This window comes from Oncorhynchus clarkii, chromosome 18 (assembly GCF_045791955.1).
Source record: "Oncorhynchus clarkii lewisi isolate Uvic-CL-2024 chromosome 18, UVic_Ocla_1.0, whole genome shotgun sequence".
Classification (NCBI taxonomy): Eukaryota; Metazoa; Chordata; class Actinopteri; order Salmoniformes; family Salmonidae; genus Oncorhynchus; species Oncorhynchus clarkii.
This window is the reverse complement of record NC_092164.1, coordinates 51,312,782-51,334,169: the sequence shown is the minus strand read 5'-3', so window position 1 is coordinate 51,334,169 and position 21,388 is coordinate 51,312,782. Positions and strand designations below refer to the sequence as shown.

The window sequence follows — 21,388 nt, the reverse complement described above, 5'->3', positions numbered from 1 at the left end:
AGTCAAAGTCCAGACCTGAATCCAATCGAGAATCTGTGGAAAGAACTGAAAACTGCTGTTCACAAATGCTCTCCATCCAACCTCACTGAGCTCGAGCTGTTTTGCAAGGAGGAATGGGAAAAAAATTCAGTCTCTCGATGTGCAAAACTGATAGAGACATACCCCAAGCGACTTACAGCTGTAATCGCAGCAAAAGGTGGCGCTACAAAGTATTAACTTAAGGGGGCTGAATAATTTTGCACGCCCAATTTTTCAGTTTTTGATTTGTTAAAAAAGTTTGAAATATCCAATAAATGTCGTTCCACTTCATGATTGTGTCCCACTTGTTGTTGATTCTTCACAAAAAAATACAGTTTTATATCTTTATGTTTGAAGCCTGAAATGTGGCAAAAGGTCGCAAAGTTCAAGGGGGCCGAATACTTTCGCAAGGCACTGTATGTGTGTGTGTGAACAAGCCACACAATACCTCTCTCCAAACTTTAGATTTATACTCTAAGAAAAACCAGCACATTTGCAAATATATCAAATATAAGGTCCTTGTTCTAAATGAGAGGATACACTCAGACTTCCAGAAGATATTCTACACCAAGCTGCTAGGTTGGCCAGGACTGGAGGAGAAGAGTTCTATTTAAAGAATTCAGTTAATTAATTTGACTTTTACTGAGACATTCTTAATTATCATGAAATGCAGAGAGAGTGGAGGGGGTACCCGGGCATACCCCTGTATATGTGAACACACACACACACACACACACACACACACACACACACACACACACACACACACAGAGAGTCCCTATCAGTCCATCCATGGTGATAACCCCTCCTCCATGTTTGAGGGTGTGACTGTAACGAGGCAGAAGGACTGATGTGCTTGTGTAGGCTGGAGTCACTCCTAGAATAATACACACAGTGCAATTACTGCTGCCTATTAGGCCGCCCAAGATGCCACAGTGCTTAGAAAGTAGACCACAGTAAAGTAATAGTTTGTCGCAGTGGAAGTGCTCCCTCTAGTGAAGCTTTGGGAACAAGTGCCGAGAACCCAGTTTAATGCTTTTGTATGAGATATTCAACTCCCTCTTACATCCACCTTCAACCGTTTGACATAGCAATTATAATAACCGTTGCTGTACACTCCTCATCCAAAGTCATCACGTCTCATTCGATTAAATACATTAGGCATACTATGCATGTACATATGATGGGATAAAATCAGGTATTAAATGATATAGAAGTCCCTCGAATGTGTGTTTTTGTGTAAACGAGACTAGACGGAAGGGATTAAGGAGTAGTATATCAGTGATCAACACTGGTAACAGATTCGGGGGTCCCTGTATACCAATGTTTTCGGATCCAAAACCGGACCGCGCAAGTTTGACATGTTCAGCGACATACCTCACCGTTAACGGACCGGCGGATATTTTGATGTTACGTGGCTGAACATCTCGGATGCGAAGAGAACTCGCAATCAAAACAAGTCGGCCACGCGTTCTTTTCCCGCAGAAATGACGTCATCACCACGGTCCCTTCCCATGTCCACGATCGACAACAGCTCCTAGAATAACAGAATACACAGTTCAATTACGGGTTGTTCTTCCATCTATAAACGGATAAAATATATTTGATAATTTCTTCCACATTTTTGACGTTTCAAACCGCTCGAGCAAGAGGGAGGGATACTGAGGCCAGCTGATTTGGTCTGGGAGCCGTCTGAGAGGCGGAAGTGAGGTCACCAGGAGCTCGTCCATGTTATTATTGTTATTTTGGTCGCTGGCAGTGTGATGAGACGGACTGGAGAGCCGTCGGGCTCCAAGACTAGGCTACTGCTCTTCCAGGCCGCCCCAGACTAAACCTCACAGCCACCCCCGAAAAAGGAGCATTGTCGCCAACAGGGGAGAGCGCCCAGCCTCATCGACCGTCACAGGCGACAAAAACAATACGGAATTCGGCAAACCCAACGCTAGCCCCAGACTTGTATGTGTGCGGTAACACACCGCGACGTGCCTCCGCAGATATGAACGGCATCACCAAGGGCAGGTTCGAGGTAAGAGCTGCGGAAACGGGCCGGAGAGTGTGTATGTAAACGGATATGAACGGTAGTAGGTTTTCCGTAGGGTGACACCGTGTGTGTGTGTGTGTGTGTGTGTGTGTGTGTGTGTGTATATATGTATGTATGTGCGTGTGTTTGTGTGTGTGTGTGTGTGTGCGTGCGTGCGTGCGTGCGTGTGTGTTTCGGACCGTGCACTGTTCTAATTTTATATGCTGGAGGGAGCTGAGGCTTTGTTGGTCAAGGGTAATCCGAAATCCTGTTATTGTCCAGACAGACGCCTCAGCTGACAGCGGCAACACCGAGCTCAGTCTGCGGGACAGGCTGGGGTGAAATGCAGGGTTGGGTGATGGTTGGGGCTGGGCTGATGAATAAGGCTGGGATTGGGTATTAGAAGACTAGTTGGGGCTGACATGGCTTGGGGCTGGCTGGGGCTTTTCTAAGGACAGGACTGGGGTAGCTGTTATCACAACCCAATCATTGTTTACTCAGCTGCAGTCATTATAGTTCTCTGGGAGTGATTTGGAGTCAGAACTACAATGTATGTGTATGCAAACAATATGGTGTATAGGGGGTGGGCTGGAGAGAGATCGGGACTAGATTGGACTGGTGCCGAGGTATAGGGCAGGAACTGGGACCAGGACTGGACCTTGACAGAGGGCTGGGGATTGGTTTGGGCTATAGGGCTGGGGATTGGTTTGGGCTATAGGGCTGGGGATTGGTTTGGGCTATATGGCTGGGGATTGGTTTGGGCTATAGGGCTGGGGATTGGTTTGGGCTATAGGGCTGGGGATTGGTTTGGGCTATAGGGCTGGGGATTGGTTTGGGCTATAGGGCTGGGGATTGGTTTGGGCTATAGGGCTGGGGATTGGTTTGGGCTATAGGGCTGTGGCTGAGATGATTTAGCCAGGTAGAGAAGCGCCTAAGGTCTCCCACCTCTCTGTCGGTAACAGAATCCTTGGGTTGGTCAAGCTATAGAACGGTCACAACAACATACATGTTATGTAGGCAGTGGCACCAGGCTCCAACTTCCTCCCACTGGGAACCAACCAACCAGTCTGGTTGAGTTTAGACAGGAGGGTGCAGAACATTTTGCAGACAGAAATGTCATGATTAAAGCTAACATAATTCCCCATTTAACAAAGGTAGGCTACGTCTGTTGTACATAATATATTTCTATGTGAAGGGATTGTGCCTTACTGAACACAGTAGCTAGGGTAGCATGTGGTCTGTAATGGTTATCTTGCTGTGTTGACATTTCCTCAGTATGTCATGAACCTGCTCCTGTCTGATGGCTTAGCTTCCCCAGGCCTGTATGTGTGTGTCACTGTGTATAAATACCACAGATTCCTCGTTAAACATCTGGGGTTGATGTGACAGCACTTGACCTTCTCATATAGGAGGCTCTTTTCTGCATAATAATATTGGTATTAGTGAGTGAGTGAGTGAGTGTGAGAGTGTGTGTGCAGAGAGGGTGGCAGTGTGTGTTTCCATCAGTGGATTTCTCAATTGTGCTGCACACTAACCCTAACCATCTTAGAACCAGGCTGGAAACCATGCCTACATGGTTGAGTGTGAGGAGCTGCAGTTTGAGGAAAATATTACCCACAGACCCAGCAGCATTCCCCATTCTTGCTGGACATTCCCGACCGGTATGTAGCCAGAGGTCTGGGAGTGCCTGGAGACTGGTCTGGGAGAGGAACTCCCCAGGTTGGAATGCTGCTCTGCCAGCTGTAGGAAGCATAGAGCTAGGGAACACTGGAACATTCAGATTCTAAAAATGTCATGAAAGGAAAAAAGAGCTGTGGATTCTAAAGGGGCCCAACAAGTACAAATAAGCATTAGGCTCAAGGTTCCTCTGAGTCTAGGTTACTCCCTCTCCATAGCTAAAATGTTTTTTTTGTGTGTGTGTTTTGTAGGGCTGAGCGATTAGTTCTTTTTGAGGTTGGTTTTGGTTTGATTATTTTAAAAATAATCACGGATTTCGGTTTTTCGCTAAATAAAATTGACATTAAATGCACTATGCATTGTTGGTTGAATGCTGTAACACCACAGAATAAAATAATTAATAAAGTCCCATGGTGGTAGTGACTGCCCATTACTGCTTATCACTTATTAACCATCATTTATTAACTTAAATAACATTTGTTTTGATGACTTTATTATTTCATTCCAAGTCATCATCTCTCATCTCAATTTTAGTAATTCTTTAAAGTACATAAGGCATACTTTTATGACTACTAAATACCAACTATCAATCACTTAGATCATATGTTCAGGTAGAGATACCTCGTGAAGCAACGGCTTTCTATCCCTCTTGCACGTTCTCTCTTTCGAGGGCTCTGCATCTGCTCTACATAGACCGGACAAGTAAGCGGGCAATTATGGTCATTGTAGTTAATTACCACATTTTCAGAGCTAAACTATGTAGAATATTGGCCTGTTGGAAACTACAACTCCCTACTCCATCACACAGTACGGGCTTGATCAGATTTTTCTCTACAGAAACAGAAAAAAATGAACAAAATGGAATTCAAATAATTGAACCGCTGTCAGTCAATTTATTTAAAAAAGGTAAAATAACCTACATTTCCTTTAATCGCTCATCACTAGTGTTGTGTGTGTGCAGGCCTGTGTGTGTGTGTGTGTGTTCTATCGGGTGCTTGTTACCATGGCGACAGTGGTTCTGATGTGGATGTCTCTCTCTCTCCAGGTGTTCTCCAACAGTGATGAAGCTCCCATTAACAAGAAGCTTCCCAAGGAGCTTCTGCTCAGGTGAGACACACACACACACACACACACCCACACACCTGAGTGCTCGCCCCAGGGCTTAAAGTGTGGGTAATTTATTAAACAAGGACATTGTCTGGAGTCCCTTAGCAGACGGTTAACCTTGAGTGGTTAAGTGTGTGTGTGTGTGTGTGTGTGTGTGTGTGTGTGTGTGTGTGTGTGTGTTGCCTTGGAAAATATTGTCTGCTAGTTATGCATCATAACGTCCTACAGCGGCTGTGTGTAATCCTACTAATCTAACTGAGATCAATGTCTAACATACACATTTAACATATCCTGCTAATATAACTTGTGTGTGTACAGTATGTGCTATAAATAGCCTCTGTGTTGGTGGGGAATTCTGCAGTGCTCAGCTCCAGCTGTGTGAACTTCAGACAGACAGAACCCACCTACATACACCATTATACCAGTGTGTGTGTAATGGAACCCAGAGTGTGTGTGTGATTAAAGTAGACAGCCAATCAATGGCCTCCGCCACGTTCATTAGCCAGTCATCAGAGAGACCATCGATCTGCTCTTGTCTGATTGGTCAGGTGCTTCATTAGCCACTGAGTGGGAGTGTGTGTACATGAGCTTGCATCAGTTCTTTTCTGGACTCCTGACACATACATGTCAGACATACATGCCCCAACATGCCCTCGCTGACCACACAAACACACACACCGCCTTTGTCTCTGTCCATGAGAGGGAACAATGGACAGTGCTAGTTTCCTGAGGGTGGGAGTATGTGGGATTAAGGGGAAACTACTGATATGAATAGGAGGAACTCTGTCTGTGTGTTTGACCTGACCCACTGGCTTACCCCTGTTGGCTAATAGCTTCAAGCTAATTCAATTGGCCTATTCCTCTGTAAGGCTACATGCTATTGCTAAATTCACTGGCCAATCTCTCTGGAAGGCTACATGCTATTGCTAAATTCACAACCAGTCCCTCTGCCAGGCTACATGCTAACCCCACTGTCCTGTCCCTAAGTACAACTAAAAAAATGCTCTCTCTCTCTCCCTCTCTCTCTCTGTAGAATCTTCTCCTATCTTGATGTGATCACATTGTGCAGGTGTGCCCAGGTATCCAAGGTAAGGCCCACCCCTACAGACATTGCAGTTGGTGGTTTTAGACTGACTGGTATCATGACTACTTAATGTAATTTGGGCCGGACCTATCCAGAGCGCCATACCGGCACTTCTAATTTTGGGGCTATTGCGTACTGTAGCCTATCGCCTGCCCAGATTCACACACAGAGGCAAACTACTAATGGAGAGAGGGCATGCATTTCCTGATTCCGCTTTGTTCACGTTTATTTGTCGCTAGTCTGTGAAGCTGTGCGTGACAGTAGGCTGTTTGAGGTTGAAAATCAGTCAGCCTGAATGCGCATGATGTGCTGTTCCAAATTGTCAAATGAGGGTTTGTAAGGTCATGGAAATTAGTTTTATAATTTTTGTTAATGTAATTCATGAAGGCACACTTTTAAATATGATCAATCACTTAAATCTACATATCAGCCATTATCGGAATGACCCTCTGTGTGTGTGTGTGTGTGTGTGTGTGTGTGTGTGTGTGTGTGTGCCAATGCAAGTGGCGGTTGTGAGAGGAGAGAGAACGTGACATTTCAGCAGGTATAAAATAATGACAGAAAACAGACTAACTAGATACCTGCTAAAAGTTGTTTTGAATTGGCAATCTCGCTAATTAACTATAGCTAAGCATTAATGTCTTTGCTGCCTTTCCACAGGCACTGCACCGTTGTGAAGCAGGGATTTCACTCTATTAAACAGGACCGACTTATCCCAAGTCAAGCACTGGCCATGTCTGGAATGGCACATCGCTCCGTCGGCGGGTCCAAACATGGTTGATATATATTTTATCATCCCCGGGGCTGGGGAGGAGCGCGCGTTGTGGCGTTGCCTAGAACGGCAGTAAACGATCTGTCAGGCAGATTCTGTGTTATGCACAAACTACCCGATTAGAGTCTAATCATTAGATTACAATGTGAAAATCATCTTACCAATATTGTCTTTTCTTGTGTGCAATTAAATACATATAAACCAATCGTATGGTTAAATGTGGTACCCGATACCTTTTGAATGGCGATTTGGAACCACACGTCGTAGGTCTAATGTGGTTTTTATAATGTTTTGTTTAAACCTTTATTTAACAGGGCAAGTCAGGTAAGAACAAATTCATATTTACAATGGCGGATACTAGACCCTTCAATGGTGATTTCGGACAATTTCAACAGAGACCGAGTGCACCTGCTCACCATAGAAAACATCACTGGGCAGTTTTCTTGGGAGTGCGAAGCAAACAGTCACACTCAGCGTGCAACAGCCGCCCAGCGCAGAGCTCACATCCTACTTACTTGAAGATGTCTTCTCTTCAGAGGAGATGATGAACCACTGGCATGGTGAAGAGTGTATAAGGAGCGCTCTTGGCCAACGATGCCCGAAAATACCTCTGCAACAAGAGTTCCATCTGAACCTGTTTTCAGTGAAGCGGGCAATAGGCTATTGTTACCCAACTCCACAGTCTATTAAAGCCAGAAAAGGTGAACATGCTTGTGTTCAGAAACATTTATGTAAGGTGTGATGAAAATAAAAAAAGCCTGAATGGTTCTTTATTGAATTTAGTATTTTTTTTAGAAAGAACTGTATCCTGGGCCTAGAACTGTATCCTGGGCCTAGAACTGTATCCTGGGCCTAGAACTGTATCCTGGGCCTAGTAAAAATATTATGTTAATTGTGCCAGTGTGTCTTTGAATACTACTTTTTAAAACTGTTATTTATTTGGTTAATTTCGTCCATTTTGTTTACTTGATTTATTTTGTCATTTGTAGCCTATCAAATGTGGGTTATTCTTTTCATAGGTGTATTTTTTTTTTGCATGCTTATTCGATTGGCAAAAATGCATAAGTTCAATATGTGTTTGTTTTTATATAAGGTTCATTCGTTATTCAGGTGTTATAAACAAATGTTTTATGTGATTGTTGTTGGCTATGAAATAAATGCACTATTCGTAAGAGCTATTCAAAATAAAGTTGATTGTGAGACTACCCTGACACTTCATGCATTTATTTTGTTGTTCCGGCTTTTTAAAGCGCTGCTGTGGGAGCTTATGGAGGCTAATGCCCGTTGCGCAATTCAAGGATATGAATAAACACTTAGACAATAATAGAAATGTTAGTTTCAGTGCTTGACTTGGGCAGGAGCTCACCAGAGCTGAGTACCGGCACCTCAAATGTTTTACTGCTTCTAGAATATTAGCTCAAAAGTATTGTGGAGCTCCTACTCCTAAATATAAACAGTACCAGCACCAATTTCAGTCTATGTTAAGCACTGGTTAGTTTCTAAGTTTAACTTATACAATTAACGTTTACTGCAACTTTTAGTGCCCGTAGTAGTCTAGTATAAGCCTATATTTTGGGCTGTTTGGTTTGCAAGGATGGATTTTCCAGGAGCACACAATAGGGGGAAAAAACTAAAGCTTTGGTCAGGTGGAAGCCAGAAACTTCTGGTTTGTTTTAACTTCCCATTCGATTAGTATCTCTTATTGTTTCTCTCTCTCTCATTATGACCTTAACATGTTTTTATTTAGGCCATTCGAAATAACATAACACTTTCTGTGAATGCTGTTACTGATCTCCTAAATTTATTCGATGGTTAATCATGAAATAGTAGGCTATATGCTTAGGCCAACAAGTCCCATTCAAATCTAATGGGGATAGGGAGGAAAAAGGGAAATGAAGCTTTTAAAACAACAAGCCGGACACATAGTGTCTGCTGCAAAAGGCCCACGATCATTCGACATTGGAGACGTGTGAGAGAGCAGTGTTACCTGACATTTTGTGCAGCTTTTGGCGCTCCCCACTTTGTCTACAGTCTGTTCTTGCATTATGTTAATAGTAGGCTGTCTATCTTCCTACTTACCACATATTTATTGAAATAGGCTATAATAAATAGGAATATGCAGGTCATTAGGCTATAATAAATAGGAATATGTAGGTCATTAGGCTATAATAAATAGGAATATGTAGGTCATTAGGCTATAATAAATAGGGATATGTAGGTCATTAGGCTATAATAAATAGGAATATGTAGGTCATTAGGCTATAATAAATAGGAATATGTAGGTCATTAGGCTATAATAAATAGGGATATGTAGGTCATTAGGCTATAATAAATAGGGATATGCAGGTCATTAGGCTATAATAAATAGGGATATGCAGGTCATTAGGCTATAATAAATAGGAATATGTAGGTCATTTCCCTATAATAAATAGGAATATGTAGGTCATTAGGCTATAATAAATAGGAATATGTAGGTCATTAGGCTATAATAAATAGGGATATGCAGGTCATTAGGCTATAATAAATAGGAATATGTAGGTCATTAGGCTATAATAAATAGGAATATGTAGGTCATTAGGCTATAATAAATAGGAATATGTAGGTCATTAGGCTATAATAAATAGGAATATGTAGGTCATTAGGCTATAATAAATAGGGATATGTAGGTCATTAGGCTATAATAAATAGGGATATGCAGGTCATTAGGCTATAATAAATAGGAATATGTAGGTCATTAGGCTATAATAAATAGGGATATGCAGGTCATTAGGCTATAATAAATAGGAATATGTAGGTCATTAGGCTATAATAAATAGGGATATGCAGGTCATTAGGCATGTCGCCTGGCTGTGTGCTGCCCAACTCCGGTGGGGCCAGTCATGTAAAAAAATAAAAATAACGAATACCCAAACTATTGTCTGTCACATCATAATGTTGTCTCCATCGATGTTGTCTGTCTAACTTCGTTGATCTTCAGTTATAAAGTGGGTGGTTCGAGCCCTGAATGCTGATTGACTGACAGACGTGGTATATCAGACCGTATACCACGGGTATGACGAAACATTTATTTTTACTGTTCTAATTACGTTGGTAACCCGTTTATAATAGCAATAAGGCACCTTATTGGGGGTTTGTGGTATAGGGCCAATGTAGCACGTTGCGTTGTGAATAAGAACAGCCCTTAGCCGTGGGTTATTGGCCATATAGCACACCCCCTCTGGCCCAACCTGTCCTACTGAACACAGCCCTGGTGTGTGTTGTAGGACTGATAACACCATCACTCTCTTCTCTGTCTCTCTCTTTCTCGCTCTCTCTTATTTCCTGTCTCCCCCATCTTAGGCGTGGAATGTCCTGGCCTTGGATGGTAGTAACTGGCAGAAGATTGACCTCTTCAACTTCCAGACAGACATAGAGGTGAGAGGTCAGGGTGAAGGGTGAGGGAGGTGATCCTACATATACACAATCTGAAAGTGTATGCACTCACTGTGCTGTAAGTCACTTTGGATAAAAGTGCCAGCTAAGTGGCATATATTATTATATTTAGCATTGTGTGTGTGTGTGTGAGCAGTATTATGGGGCTGCTCGCCCAGGGCTTAGTACTGTGTCAGTAGGCTTTGTTGAATGTCTGGTGACGTCACTGATCCTCTCTCTGAGTCACGTAGGTCACACCAGTCTCTCTCTCTCTCTCTCTCTCCCTTTCACTCTCCCTTTCACTCTGTCTCTATTTCTCTTGTAATGTGTGTATGTGTAAGCTGAATTGTACCAATAAAGAATGGTAAAACATTCTCCCCACTCTTCCCAGTAGCGGTGCATGGGTAAATCACAGGGGAAGCCAGGGAAAAAAAGCCATATTGCATCCTATGTGTTGTGATAATTGCATTGTGTGCTCTTTAATATAACCTATTGATTCGTATGTCATTTTGTCTGTCGCAAACAGTTACATGACCTACAGCATGGTAAACAAGTTCATGTTTTCTGACATTTTCGGACCACTAAACAACCATTGATTTAGAACCATGGAGAGTTACCGCAAGTCGTAAAGTAAACAGGAGCTGCCTCCACTATTCCAGCACCATTTACACTTCAACATCATCAAATCACCCCTGCTTAGTCTAATACAGTGACAACTAAAAGATACCATAAACTATTTAGTCCCATCAATGTAAGCTAAATATTATGTGGCTGTCCATGTTCCTGGGGTGTGTGTGTGTGGAAAAACATGTCGACTCACCCTACTTGTATAGAAACACCAATGACATCCTCCTCTCTTTCATGTTGCCGAAACGGTCTATGACTGTCACACAGTACACTCTGTTAGTTTTTGTTATCCTAGGCTACCTGGCTAAAATGCTTGTTCGCTAGCCTAACTTCCTTTCATGGGCAACGATGCGCCAGGCTAGCTAGTTAACATTAGCCTTCTACATATAGCTACATATTGAACTTCCATCCTCTCAGACCAGGGGAGCAATTTATGCATTTTTGATTAGATCATAATTAAGTAAAACCACAAATCTAAATCCCTATCCATCCATGGCTAGTTTAGGAAAGGGACAATTTTAGCTAGCTAGCCACCAAAGGAAAATCTATTTTTTTCTCTGAATGACGTTCTGCTTTTGATGTGATGTGATTGGAGTGAAGCCAAATCCAAACTGGCTTCCCTTGACACTTTGTTTTGGTGCACCAGGACCATTCACAGTTGAGCTCACTCAGTTTAGCTCAATGCTGATTGACTATTATTATAATATTATTTTTTTTATCAAGGGAGGCCAAATGCTCACTGACTTCGCAATGCTACAGGTGGCAACAATGTCTTACTCTATTTGACCTGACAGCATCAGATAGATGGCTACACACACTGAGAAAGAGGGGCGCTGTTTAAAAATACAAATAAATGCATTATAGGACAAAACACACTTTTTTGGTTACTACATGATTCCATATGTGTTATTTCATAGTTTTGATGTCTTCACTATTATTCTACAATGTAGAAAATAGTAAAAATAAAGAAAAACCCTTGAATGAGTAGGTATGTCATAACTTTTGACTGGTACATATATACATTTAATTGAATGGTCCGTTCCCTTGGCATCCATGAGTACACACCACTGACTCCTCCTCCTCTCTCTCTCTCTCCAGGGTAGAGTAGTGGAGAACATCTCCAAGCGATGTGGAGGCTTCCTGAGGCAGCTGAGCTTGAGGGGTTGTCTCAGTGTGGGGGACGCATCCATGAAGTGAGTCCTTCTCCATAGGGCCTCTTACACTCTTAGTACAACCAATGTTGCTTTCCGTTCACATTTTCAACTTGAAATGTTATTTAGCTCCCTGATTCAGTTACTTCTCCGTGACTCTATGATTTGATTACCTACGATGACTGTGGTATTTGTCACCTGTCAGGACGTTTTCCCAGAACTGCCGTAGCATTGAGGTGTTGAACCTGAACGGCTGCACTAAGATCACAGACAGCACCTGTCTCAGCCTCTCCAAGTTCTGCTGCAAACTCAAACAGCTGGACCTCACCTCCTGTGTGTCTGTTACCAACCACTCCCTCAAAGCTCTCAGGTAAGTGTCTGAAATGGCTCCTTTTTCCCCTATATACTGTGCTACTTCTGGCCAAGTGTTGCAGTTTATTTTACGGTACAGAAATGACAAACTGTAAGGGTAAAATGGTAATTGCATAATAATCACCAATACATTACATGTTTGTTTCTTTGGAATTCATCATTACAAGCATCATTTAGTACCAGGTAACACAAATGACCCATTGTCACCATATCATTTTCTAGTAAGTCCCAGGTAAATAAATCCCAATTGAAACAGTAACGTGCAGTTTAATACATCCAAATATACTGAACAAAAGTATAAAGCAACATCCAACAATTAACAATTTTACTCAGTTACAGTTCATATAAGGAAATCAGTCAATTGAAATAAATTCATTAGGCCCTAATCTATCGATTTCACATGACTGGGCAGGGGCGCAGCCTTGGGTGGGCCTGGGGAGGCATTGGCCCACCCACTTTGGAGCCAGGCCCACCTACTGGGCAGCCAGGCAGAGCCAATCAGAATTAGTTTTTCCCCACAAAAAGGCTTTATTACAGACAGAAATTCTCCTTAGTTTCATCAGCTGTCCGGGTGGCTCGTCTCAGACGATCCCCGCAGGTAAAGAAGCCAGATGTGGAGGTCCTGGGCTGGTGTGGTTACAAGTGGTCTGAGGTTGTGAGGCCGATTGGACGTCAAATTCTCTAAAATTACATTGGTTATGGTAGAGAAATTAACATCAAATTCTCTTGCAACAGCTCTGGTGGACATTCCTGCAGTCAGCATGCCAATTGCAATCTCCCTCAAAACTTGAGATATCTGTGCCATTGTGTTGTGTGACAAAACTGCACATTTTAGAGTGGCCTTTTATTGCCCCCAGCACAAGGTGCACCTGTGTAACGATCATGTTATGGTCAACTTCTTCATATGCCACACTTGTCAGGTGGATGGATTATCTTTGGAAAGGAGAAACGCTCACTATCAGGGATGTAAACAAATTTGTGCACAAAATTGGAGAGAAATAAGCATTTTGTGCATATGGAAAATGTCTGGGATCTTTTGTTTCAGCTCATGAAACATGGACCAACACTTTACATGTTGCGTTTATATTTTTGTTCAGTGTAGATAGAAAACAGGGTGTGAATCAGTGAAGGTTGCTGAGGGGAGGACTGCTCATAGTATTGGCTGGAATGGAATCAATGGAATGGTATCAACCACATGGAAACCATGTTTGCTACCCATTCCATTGACTCCATTGCAGCCATTTATAATGAGCCGTCCTCCAATCAGCAGCCTCCACTGGTGAATATGTGTGTCTCCCTTTAGTGATGGCTGTCGTATGTTGGAGATGTTGAACCTGTCGTGGTGTGACCAGATCACCAGAGATGGCATCGAGGCTCTGGCCCGGGGCTGTAACAACCTACGAGCCCTGTTCCTACGCGGCTGCACACAGGTACACACACACATACTGTACACATGCTTTGTATTGATTACAGCGGCGATTTTAGCATGTAAATCTGGTTGGGGCAAAAAGAAAATAAGAAGTGGGATGCATGCCAGCAAAGCCACTACAAATAAAAACATAGATGATATGGCAGACTTGCTTAAACTAATGTGGTTTCTACTGATAATTGAGATGTACAAACTATGGCATAAGGGGACGACAAGCGGATAAGAGGCTATCTGTAATTTAGATTAAGACAATAATGAGAGAGCTAGGACGGACATAGTAAATATAACAATTTGTTCAGCACTTTTGAAATGTACAGCGACAGAATTCAGAACATGGGCCGTTCTTACAGTCAGAGCCATATAAACAGGCAGTATTCAATGATTGCGTTTCTCTAAAACAGGTTATAGGCTATTTGTGCACCACCAAGTTAGAACAGTAGGCGAAATTAAGAGGTGAAAATAGACCAAATTATTAGAGTGAGGTACATTGAACACCGTTTGGGTCTTTGCGTGTCAAAAAAGATACACGTCATGTACTATTTGATGCGTTAAATAACACAATTATATTATAGAATGTTGTGTGTGCTGAATTTGCATGTGCAATCCAAGCGCCACCACTACTATCAGTAGCACTGTCAAAGCTGTACAAAATAATTAGCCAAACAAGCACACACCGGGAAACGGACGATGTGTTTACAATACCACGTTGGTGAAAATACACCAAATTATTAGGGTGAGGCACATGGGCTACTAACAGCTTACTACACAACATACACTTAGTATTACTTTCTCAACTACAGTATACATTTCTCCCTTGCATATTACATCATTTATGCAGCAGCATACAATAGTCTTTTGGACTCATCTTGTGAAGTTGGCGCAGTGGTCCTTTGTTGATAAAATTTGGCATCAAAGTCTGTCATTCTCTGTATTTATGGTGGGAACTCAGGAAAAAAAACAGCCACTCCATTGAATAGCAGGCTGTTAGTGCTTTCTTTGCAACGCTTGCAGTTAGCCACTGATTCCTTCCAAATGACTCATTGTTGAATTTGCGATTTCCAACTTGTTGTGTAATCTTTATGTACAATGGCCTATGAGCACCGATACGTTTTATCTATAATTTCTCTTCGTTATTTCTCTTCATATGACAAGGATTAAAAAGGATTTGCCAGTAGATTGTCAACTTGATGACAACTAATGATGACTGCTAGCTAAGACTTTGAAAGTAAGATGTTGACATGTCCAATCAAAGCTACTGTAAATATAATGTGATTTGATGTCATTCTGTGGTCATCTGTGGCCATTCATTGGTCATCTGTGGCCAATGATCTTGAGCCTTCTTGGATGGGCACTTCTAATATAACTCTATAGCAGAACCCAAGGGGCTACAATTTTCAAGCTCTAACCTTAGACTCAAACTGTCCACTTAGGAAGCAACACTGATTGACAATAAATTTCACATGCTGTTGTGCAAATGGAACAGACAACAGGTGGAAATTATAGGCAATTAGCAAGACAATAAAGGAGTGGTTCTGCAGGTGGTGACTACAGACCACTTCTCAGTTCCTATGCTTCCTGGCTGATGTTTTGGTCACTTTTGAATGCTGGCGGTGCTTTCACTCTAGTGGTAGCATGAGACGGAGTCTACAACCCACACAAGTGGCTCAGGTAGTGCAGCTCATCCAGGATGGCACATCAATGCGAGATGTGGCAAGAAGGTTTGCTGTGTCTGTCAGCGTAGTGTCCAGAGCATGGAGGCGCTACCAGGAGACAGGCCAGTACATCAGGAGACGTGGAGGAGGCCGTAGGAGGGCAACAACCCAGCAGCAGGACCGCTACCTCCGCCTTTGTGCAAGGAGGAGCAGGAGGAGCACTGCCAGAGCCCTGCAAAATGACCGCCAGCAGGCCACAAATGTGCATTAGTCTGCTCAAACGGTCAGAAACAGACTCCATGAGGGTGGTATGAGGGCCTGACGGCCACAGATGGGGGTTGTGCTTACAGCCCAACACCGTGCAGGACGTTTGGCATTTGCCAGAGAACACCAAGATTGGCAAATTCGCCACTGGCGCCCTGTGCTCTTCACAGATGAAAGCAGGTTCACACTGAACACATGTGACATACGTGACAGAGTCTGGAGACGCCGTGGAGAACGTTCTGCTGCCTGCAACATCCTCCAGCATGACCGGTTTGGCGGTGGGTCAGTCATGGTGTGGGGTGGCATTTCTCTGGCGAGCCCTCCATGTGCTCGCCAGAGGTAGCCTGACTGCCATTAGGAACCGAGATGAGATCCTTAGACCCCTTGTGAGACCATATGCTGGTGCGGTTGGCCCTGGGTTCCTCCTAATGCAAGACAATGCTAGACCTCATGTGGCTGGAGTGTGTCAGCAGTTCCTGCAAGAGGAAGGCATTGATGCTATGGACTGGCCCGCCCATTCCCCAGACCTGAATCCAATTGAGCACATCTGGGACATCATGTCTCGCTCCATCCACCAACGCCACGTTGCACCACAGACTGTCCAGGAGTTGGCAGATGCTTTAGTCCAGGTCTGGGTGGAGATCCCTCAGGAGACCATCCGCCACCTAATCAGGAGCATGCCCAGGCGTTGTAGGGAGGTCATACAGGCACGTGGAGGCCACACACACTACTGAGCCTCATTTTGACTTGTTTTAAGGACATTACATCAAAGTTGGATCAGCCTGTAGTGTGGTTTTCCACTTTAATTTTGAGTGTGACTCCAAATCCAGACCTCCATGGGTTGATAAATTTGATTTCCAATTATCATTTTTGTGTGATTTTGTTGTCAGCACATTCAACTATGTAAAGAAAAAAGTATTTAATAAGAATATTTCATTCATTCAGTTCTAGGATGTGTTATTTTAGTGTTCCCTTTATTTTTTGGAGCAGTGTATATATATACACACACATTAAAGTCGGAAGTTTACTTACACCTGAGCCAAATACATTTAAACTCAGTTTTTCACAATTCCTGACATTTAATCCTAGTAAAAATTCCCTGTCTTAGGATCACCACTTTATTTTAAGAATGTGAAGTGTCAGAATAATAGTAGAGAGAATGATTTATTTCAGCTTTTATTTCTTTCATCACATTCCCAGTGGGTCAGAAGTTTACATGCACTCAATTAGTATTTGGTAGCATTGCCTTTCAATTGTTTAACTTGGGTCAAACATTTCGGGTAGCCTTCCACAAGCGTCCCACACTAAATTGGGTGAATTTTGGCCCATTCCTCCTGACAGAGCTGGTGTAACTGAGTCAGGTTTGTAGGCCTCCTTGCTCGCACACGCTTTTTCAGTTCTACTCACACATTTTCTATAGGATTGAGGTCAAGGCTTTGTGATGGCCACTCCAATATCTTGACTTTGTTGTCCTTAAGCCATTTCACCACAACTTTGGAAGTATGCTTGGGGTCATTGTCCATTTGGAAGACCCATTTGCAACCAAGCTTTAACTGATGTCTTGAGATGTTGCTTTAATATATCCACATAATTTTTCTACCTCATGATGCCATCTAATTTGTGCACCAGTCCCTCCTGCAGCAAAGCACCCCACAACATGATGCTGCCACCCCCGTGCTTCAAGGTTGGGATGGTGTTCTTCGGCTTGCAAGCCTCCCTCTTTTTCCTCCAAACATAACGATGGTCATTGTGGCCAAACAGTGCTATTTGTGTTTCATCAGACCAGAGGACATTTCTCCAAAAAGTACGATCTTTGTCCCCATGTGCAGTGGCAAACCGTAGTCTGGCTTTTTTATGGCGGTTTTGGAGCAGTGGCTTCTTTCTTGCTGAGCGGCCTTTCAGGTTATGTTGACATAGGACTCGTTTTACTGTGGATATAGATACTTTTGTATCTGTTTCCTCCAGCATCTTCACAAGGTTCTTTGCTGTTGTTCTGGGATTGATTTGCACTTTTCGCACCAAAGTACGTTAATCTCTGGGAGACGGAACGCGTCTCCTTCTTGAACGGTATGCCGGTTGCGTGGTCCCATACTTGCGTACTATTGTTTGTACAGATGAACGCGGTACCTTCAGGCGTTTGGAAATTGTTCCCAAGGATGAACCAGACTTGTGGAGGTCTACAATTTTCTTTCCTGAGGTCTTGGCTGATTTCTTTTGATTTCCCCATGATGTCAAGCAAAGAGGCACTGCGTTAGAAGGTAGCCCTGATATACATCCACATGTAAACCTCCAATTGACTCAAATGATGTCAATTAGCCTATCAGAAGCTTCTAAAGCCATGACATCATTTTCTGGAATTTTCCAAGCTGTTTAAATGCACAGTCAACTTAGTGTATGTAAACTTCTGACCCACTGGAATTGTGATACAGTGAATTATATGTGAAAGAATCAGTATGTAAACAATTGTTGGAAAAATGACTTGTGTCAGGCACAAAGTAGACGTCCTCACTGACTTGCCAAACTATAGTTTGTTAACAACAAATGTGTGGAGTGGTTGATAAACGAGTTTTAGTGACTCCAACCTAAGTGTAGGTAAACTTCCGACTTCAACTGTATATAGAATCTTTATTTGTTTTCCTTAAGTGTGGTGCTCAAAATAGGGGGGGATGACGGGTTGCCACTGATTGATTATCAGTAGTGATTGGTTTCTTTGTGTTGTGTTCTCTACAGTTGGAGGATGGAGCACTGAAACCCCTTCAGAAACACTGTCCTGAACTAACCACTATCAACATGCAGTCCTGCTCAGTAAGACCGAGAGAAAGAGATGGAGAGAGTGTGTGCATTCATTAGTAGGGATTGAAAGACAGAACATGTGTGTAACGTGTGTTATTTATAAGCAGGAGATTAACACCCCCTTTACTTTTTTTTTATTTAAAATGAATTAAATTGAGATTATAATGTCAAAGTGGAATTATGTTTTAAAAAATGACAAGATGAAATGTCTTGAGTCAAGCATTCAACCCCTTTACTATGGCAAGCCTAAATAAATTCCGGAGTAAAAATGTGCTTAACAAGTCACATAATAAGTTGCATGGACTCTGTGTGCAATAATAGTTTTAACATTTTTGAATGACTACCTCATCTCTGTACCCCACACATACAATTATCTGTAAGGTCCCTCAGACGAGCAGTGAAATTCAAACACCGATTCAACCACAAAGACCAGGGAGGTTTTCCATTGCCTCGCAAAGAAGGGCACCTATTGGTAGAAAAAAACAGACATTGAAAATCTCTTTGAGCATGATGAAGTTAATTACACTTTGGATGGTGTATCAATATACCCAGTCACTACCAAGATACAGGCCTCCTTCCTAACTCCGTTGCCGGAGAGGAAGGAAACCGTTCAGGGATTTCACCATGAGCACAATGATGACTTTTAAACAGCTACAGAGTTTAATGGCAGTGATAGTAGAAAACGGAGGATGGATCAATAACAGTGTAGTTACTGATAGAAGGAAGCCTGTACAGAATAAAAATATTCCAAAACATGCATCCTGTTTGCAACAAGGCACTAAAGAAAAACTGCAAAGAAATTAACTTTATATTCTGAATACATGTTATGCTTGGGGCAAATACAACACATCGCTGAGTACCACTCTTCATATTTTCAAGCATGGGGGTGGCTGCATCATGTTATGGGTATGCTTTTCATCTGCAAGGACTAGGGAGTTTTTTAGAATAGAAATAAACGGAATAGAGCGAAAGGAAAACCTGGTTCAGTCTGCTGTCCAGCAGACACTGGGATAAAAATGACAATAACCTAAAACACAAGGCCAAATATACACTGGAGTTGTTTACCAAGATGACATTGAATGTTCCGGACTGGCCTAGTTACAGTTTTGACTTAAATCGGCTTGAAAATCTATGGCAAGACTTGAAAATGGCTGTCTAGCAATTAAATCAATTTTAGTCCCACCTTGTAACACAACAAAATGTGGAAGTCGAGGGGTGTGAATATTTTCTGAAGGCACTGTAAGTGATTGCAGAAACAGACAGAGACACAGACAGACAGACCGAGAGACAGACAGATATGCACGCGTAATGTGTGTTTGTTAACAGCAGATAACTGATGATGGCTTGGTCAGTCTGTGTCGGGGGTGCCACAAGCTGCAGGTCCTGTGTATCTCTGGCTGCAGTAACATTACAGACGCCTCTCTCACTGCTCTGGGTCTCAACTGTCCCCGACTGAAGTAAGAAATGGGAAATGTGTCCCTTTCTTGTAATTGTGGATTAGGTCTACTGATAAACACCCCATACATACACTAAACCAATGCATAACCAATGCATAACCAATACATAACCAATGGTTGGGTGTGTGTGTCAGGATCTTGGAGGCTGCGCGATGTTCACAGGTTACAGACGCTGGGTTTACTGTACTGGCCAGGGTAAGTGCTTCTCTGTCTCCTTCGTCACTTTTATTCTGTCTTGATCTGTGTGTTTCGATCCCTGAAATGCTGACCAGATGCATCTTTTGTTTCAACAGAATTGTCATGAGATGGAAAAAATGGATTTAGAAGAATGTATTTTGGTAAGATTTCATGGGGTTCTTTTCTCAGACGCAATCTACAGTTGCATTCAATCAGAGATTGATTGAGCCTGTCTGATTATATGTACTGTATCTGGGTTTGATTGAGTCTGTCTCCTCTCACAGGTGACTGACAACACACTAGTCCAGCTCGCTATTCACTGCCCTCGCCTGCAAGCACTGGTACTTATTGGTGTGTGTGTGTGTGTGTGTGTGTGTCTTCATTCATAACTCCCCCCTATCAAACTGTGTGTGTTTGTGTGCATGTGCGTGTGTGTACATTACAGTATGTAATATAGTTTCTACTGTCTATCCTCTCCACCAGTCTCTCTCCCACTGTGAGTTGATAACAGACGATGGTATCAGGGCGCTGAGCAGCAGTGTGTGTGGACAGGAGCGCCTCACAGTGGTGGAGTTGGATAACTGCCCTCTGATCACAGACGTGACTCTGGAGCACCTGAAGAACTGCCACCGTCTGGAAAGGATAGAACTCTACGACTGCCAGCAGGTCACCAGGGCCGGCATCAAACGCATACGGGTCAGTCATCACCATGACTCTCTTACTGCACTACATCTCCCAAGCTGCATCACTGTGGCTGTAATGTCAAAGCTCCTGCATGGCCTGGTGGGAGTTGTAGTTTACTGAGGCTGATGTTGCTCCTGTAGAAATAATAGAATGACCTGCACACTGTTGTAATATACGGCAATATACGGCTGTCATATACGGCTGTCATATGAAATACATGGGAGAATACACAACAGTGTGAAATATTGTTGGATGTGTATGCTACATTGGGGATGACGTTGCTCCTCCGTCTCCATACAGGCTCATCTCCCAGAGATAAAAGTCCACGCCTACTTTGCCCCGGTGACGCCCCCTCCTTCGGTGCACGGTGGGGGCCAGAGGCTGTGTCGCTGCTGCATCATCCTCTGACAGTGGAGGGCCAGGGGGGGTCAGCTCTGCCTGCAGGTCCTACTGCTGTGACCCCCCCCCCCCAACAATAACCCACCTGATCCCTGCAAGATGATGAGACAGACCCTGAACCCCACCACTACACAACTACACCCTGAACCCCACCACAAGACAACTACACCCTAAACCCCACCACAACTACACCACAATACCTGGAACCCCACCCCACCACACCACAACACAACTATACCACAATACCCTGAACCCCGCCACTACACAACTACACCCTGAACCCCGCCACAACAC

The 21,388-nt window shown here is 43.1% G+C and overlaps 1 protein-coding gene across 3 annotated transcripts; it reads left to right on the top strand.

Moving 5' to 3' along the window:
• Window positions 1-1,745: 1,745 nt before the first annotated feature.
• Window positions 1,746-21,166, top strand: LOC139373655 (F-box and leucine-rich repeat protein 2). 3 transcript variants are annotated; one of them, XM_071114462.1, is made up of 14 exons: window positions 1,746-2,044; window positions 4,761-4,822; window positions 5,856-5,910; window positions 10,018-10,092; window positions 11,815-11,909; window positions 12,073-12,237; window positions 13,543-13,669; window positions 18,315-18,389; window positions 19,707-19,834; window positions 19,969-20,029; window positions 20,128-20,172; window positions 20,296-20,352; window positions 20,495-20,707; window positions 20,996-21,166. In XM_071114462.1, the coding sequence occupies exons 1-14, from the start codon at window positions 2,015-2,017 to the stop codon at window positions 21,101-21,103; spliced, it is 1,296 nt and encodes a 431-aa protein (XP_070970563.1). In that variant the 5' UTR covers window positions 1,746-2,014; the 3' UTR covers window positions 21,104-21,166. The 3 variants fall into 3 exon arrangements, with proteins under 3 accessions (XP_070970563.1, XP_070970562.1, XP_070970564.1); XM_071114461.1 differs by having other exon boundaries at window positions 19,704-19,834; XM_071114463.1 differs by lacking the exons at window positions 19,707-19,834; window positions 19,969-20,029.
• Window positions 21,167-21,388: the final 222 nt, after the last annotated feature.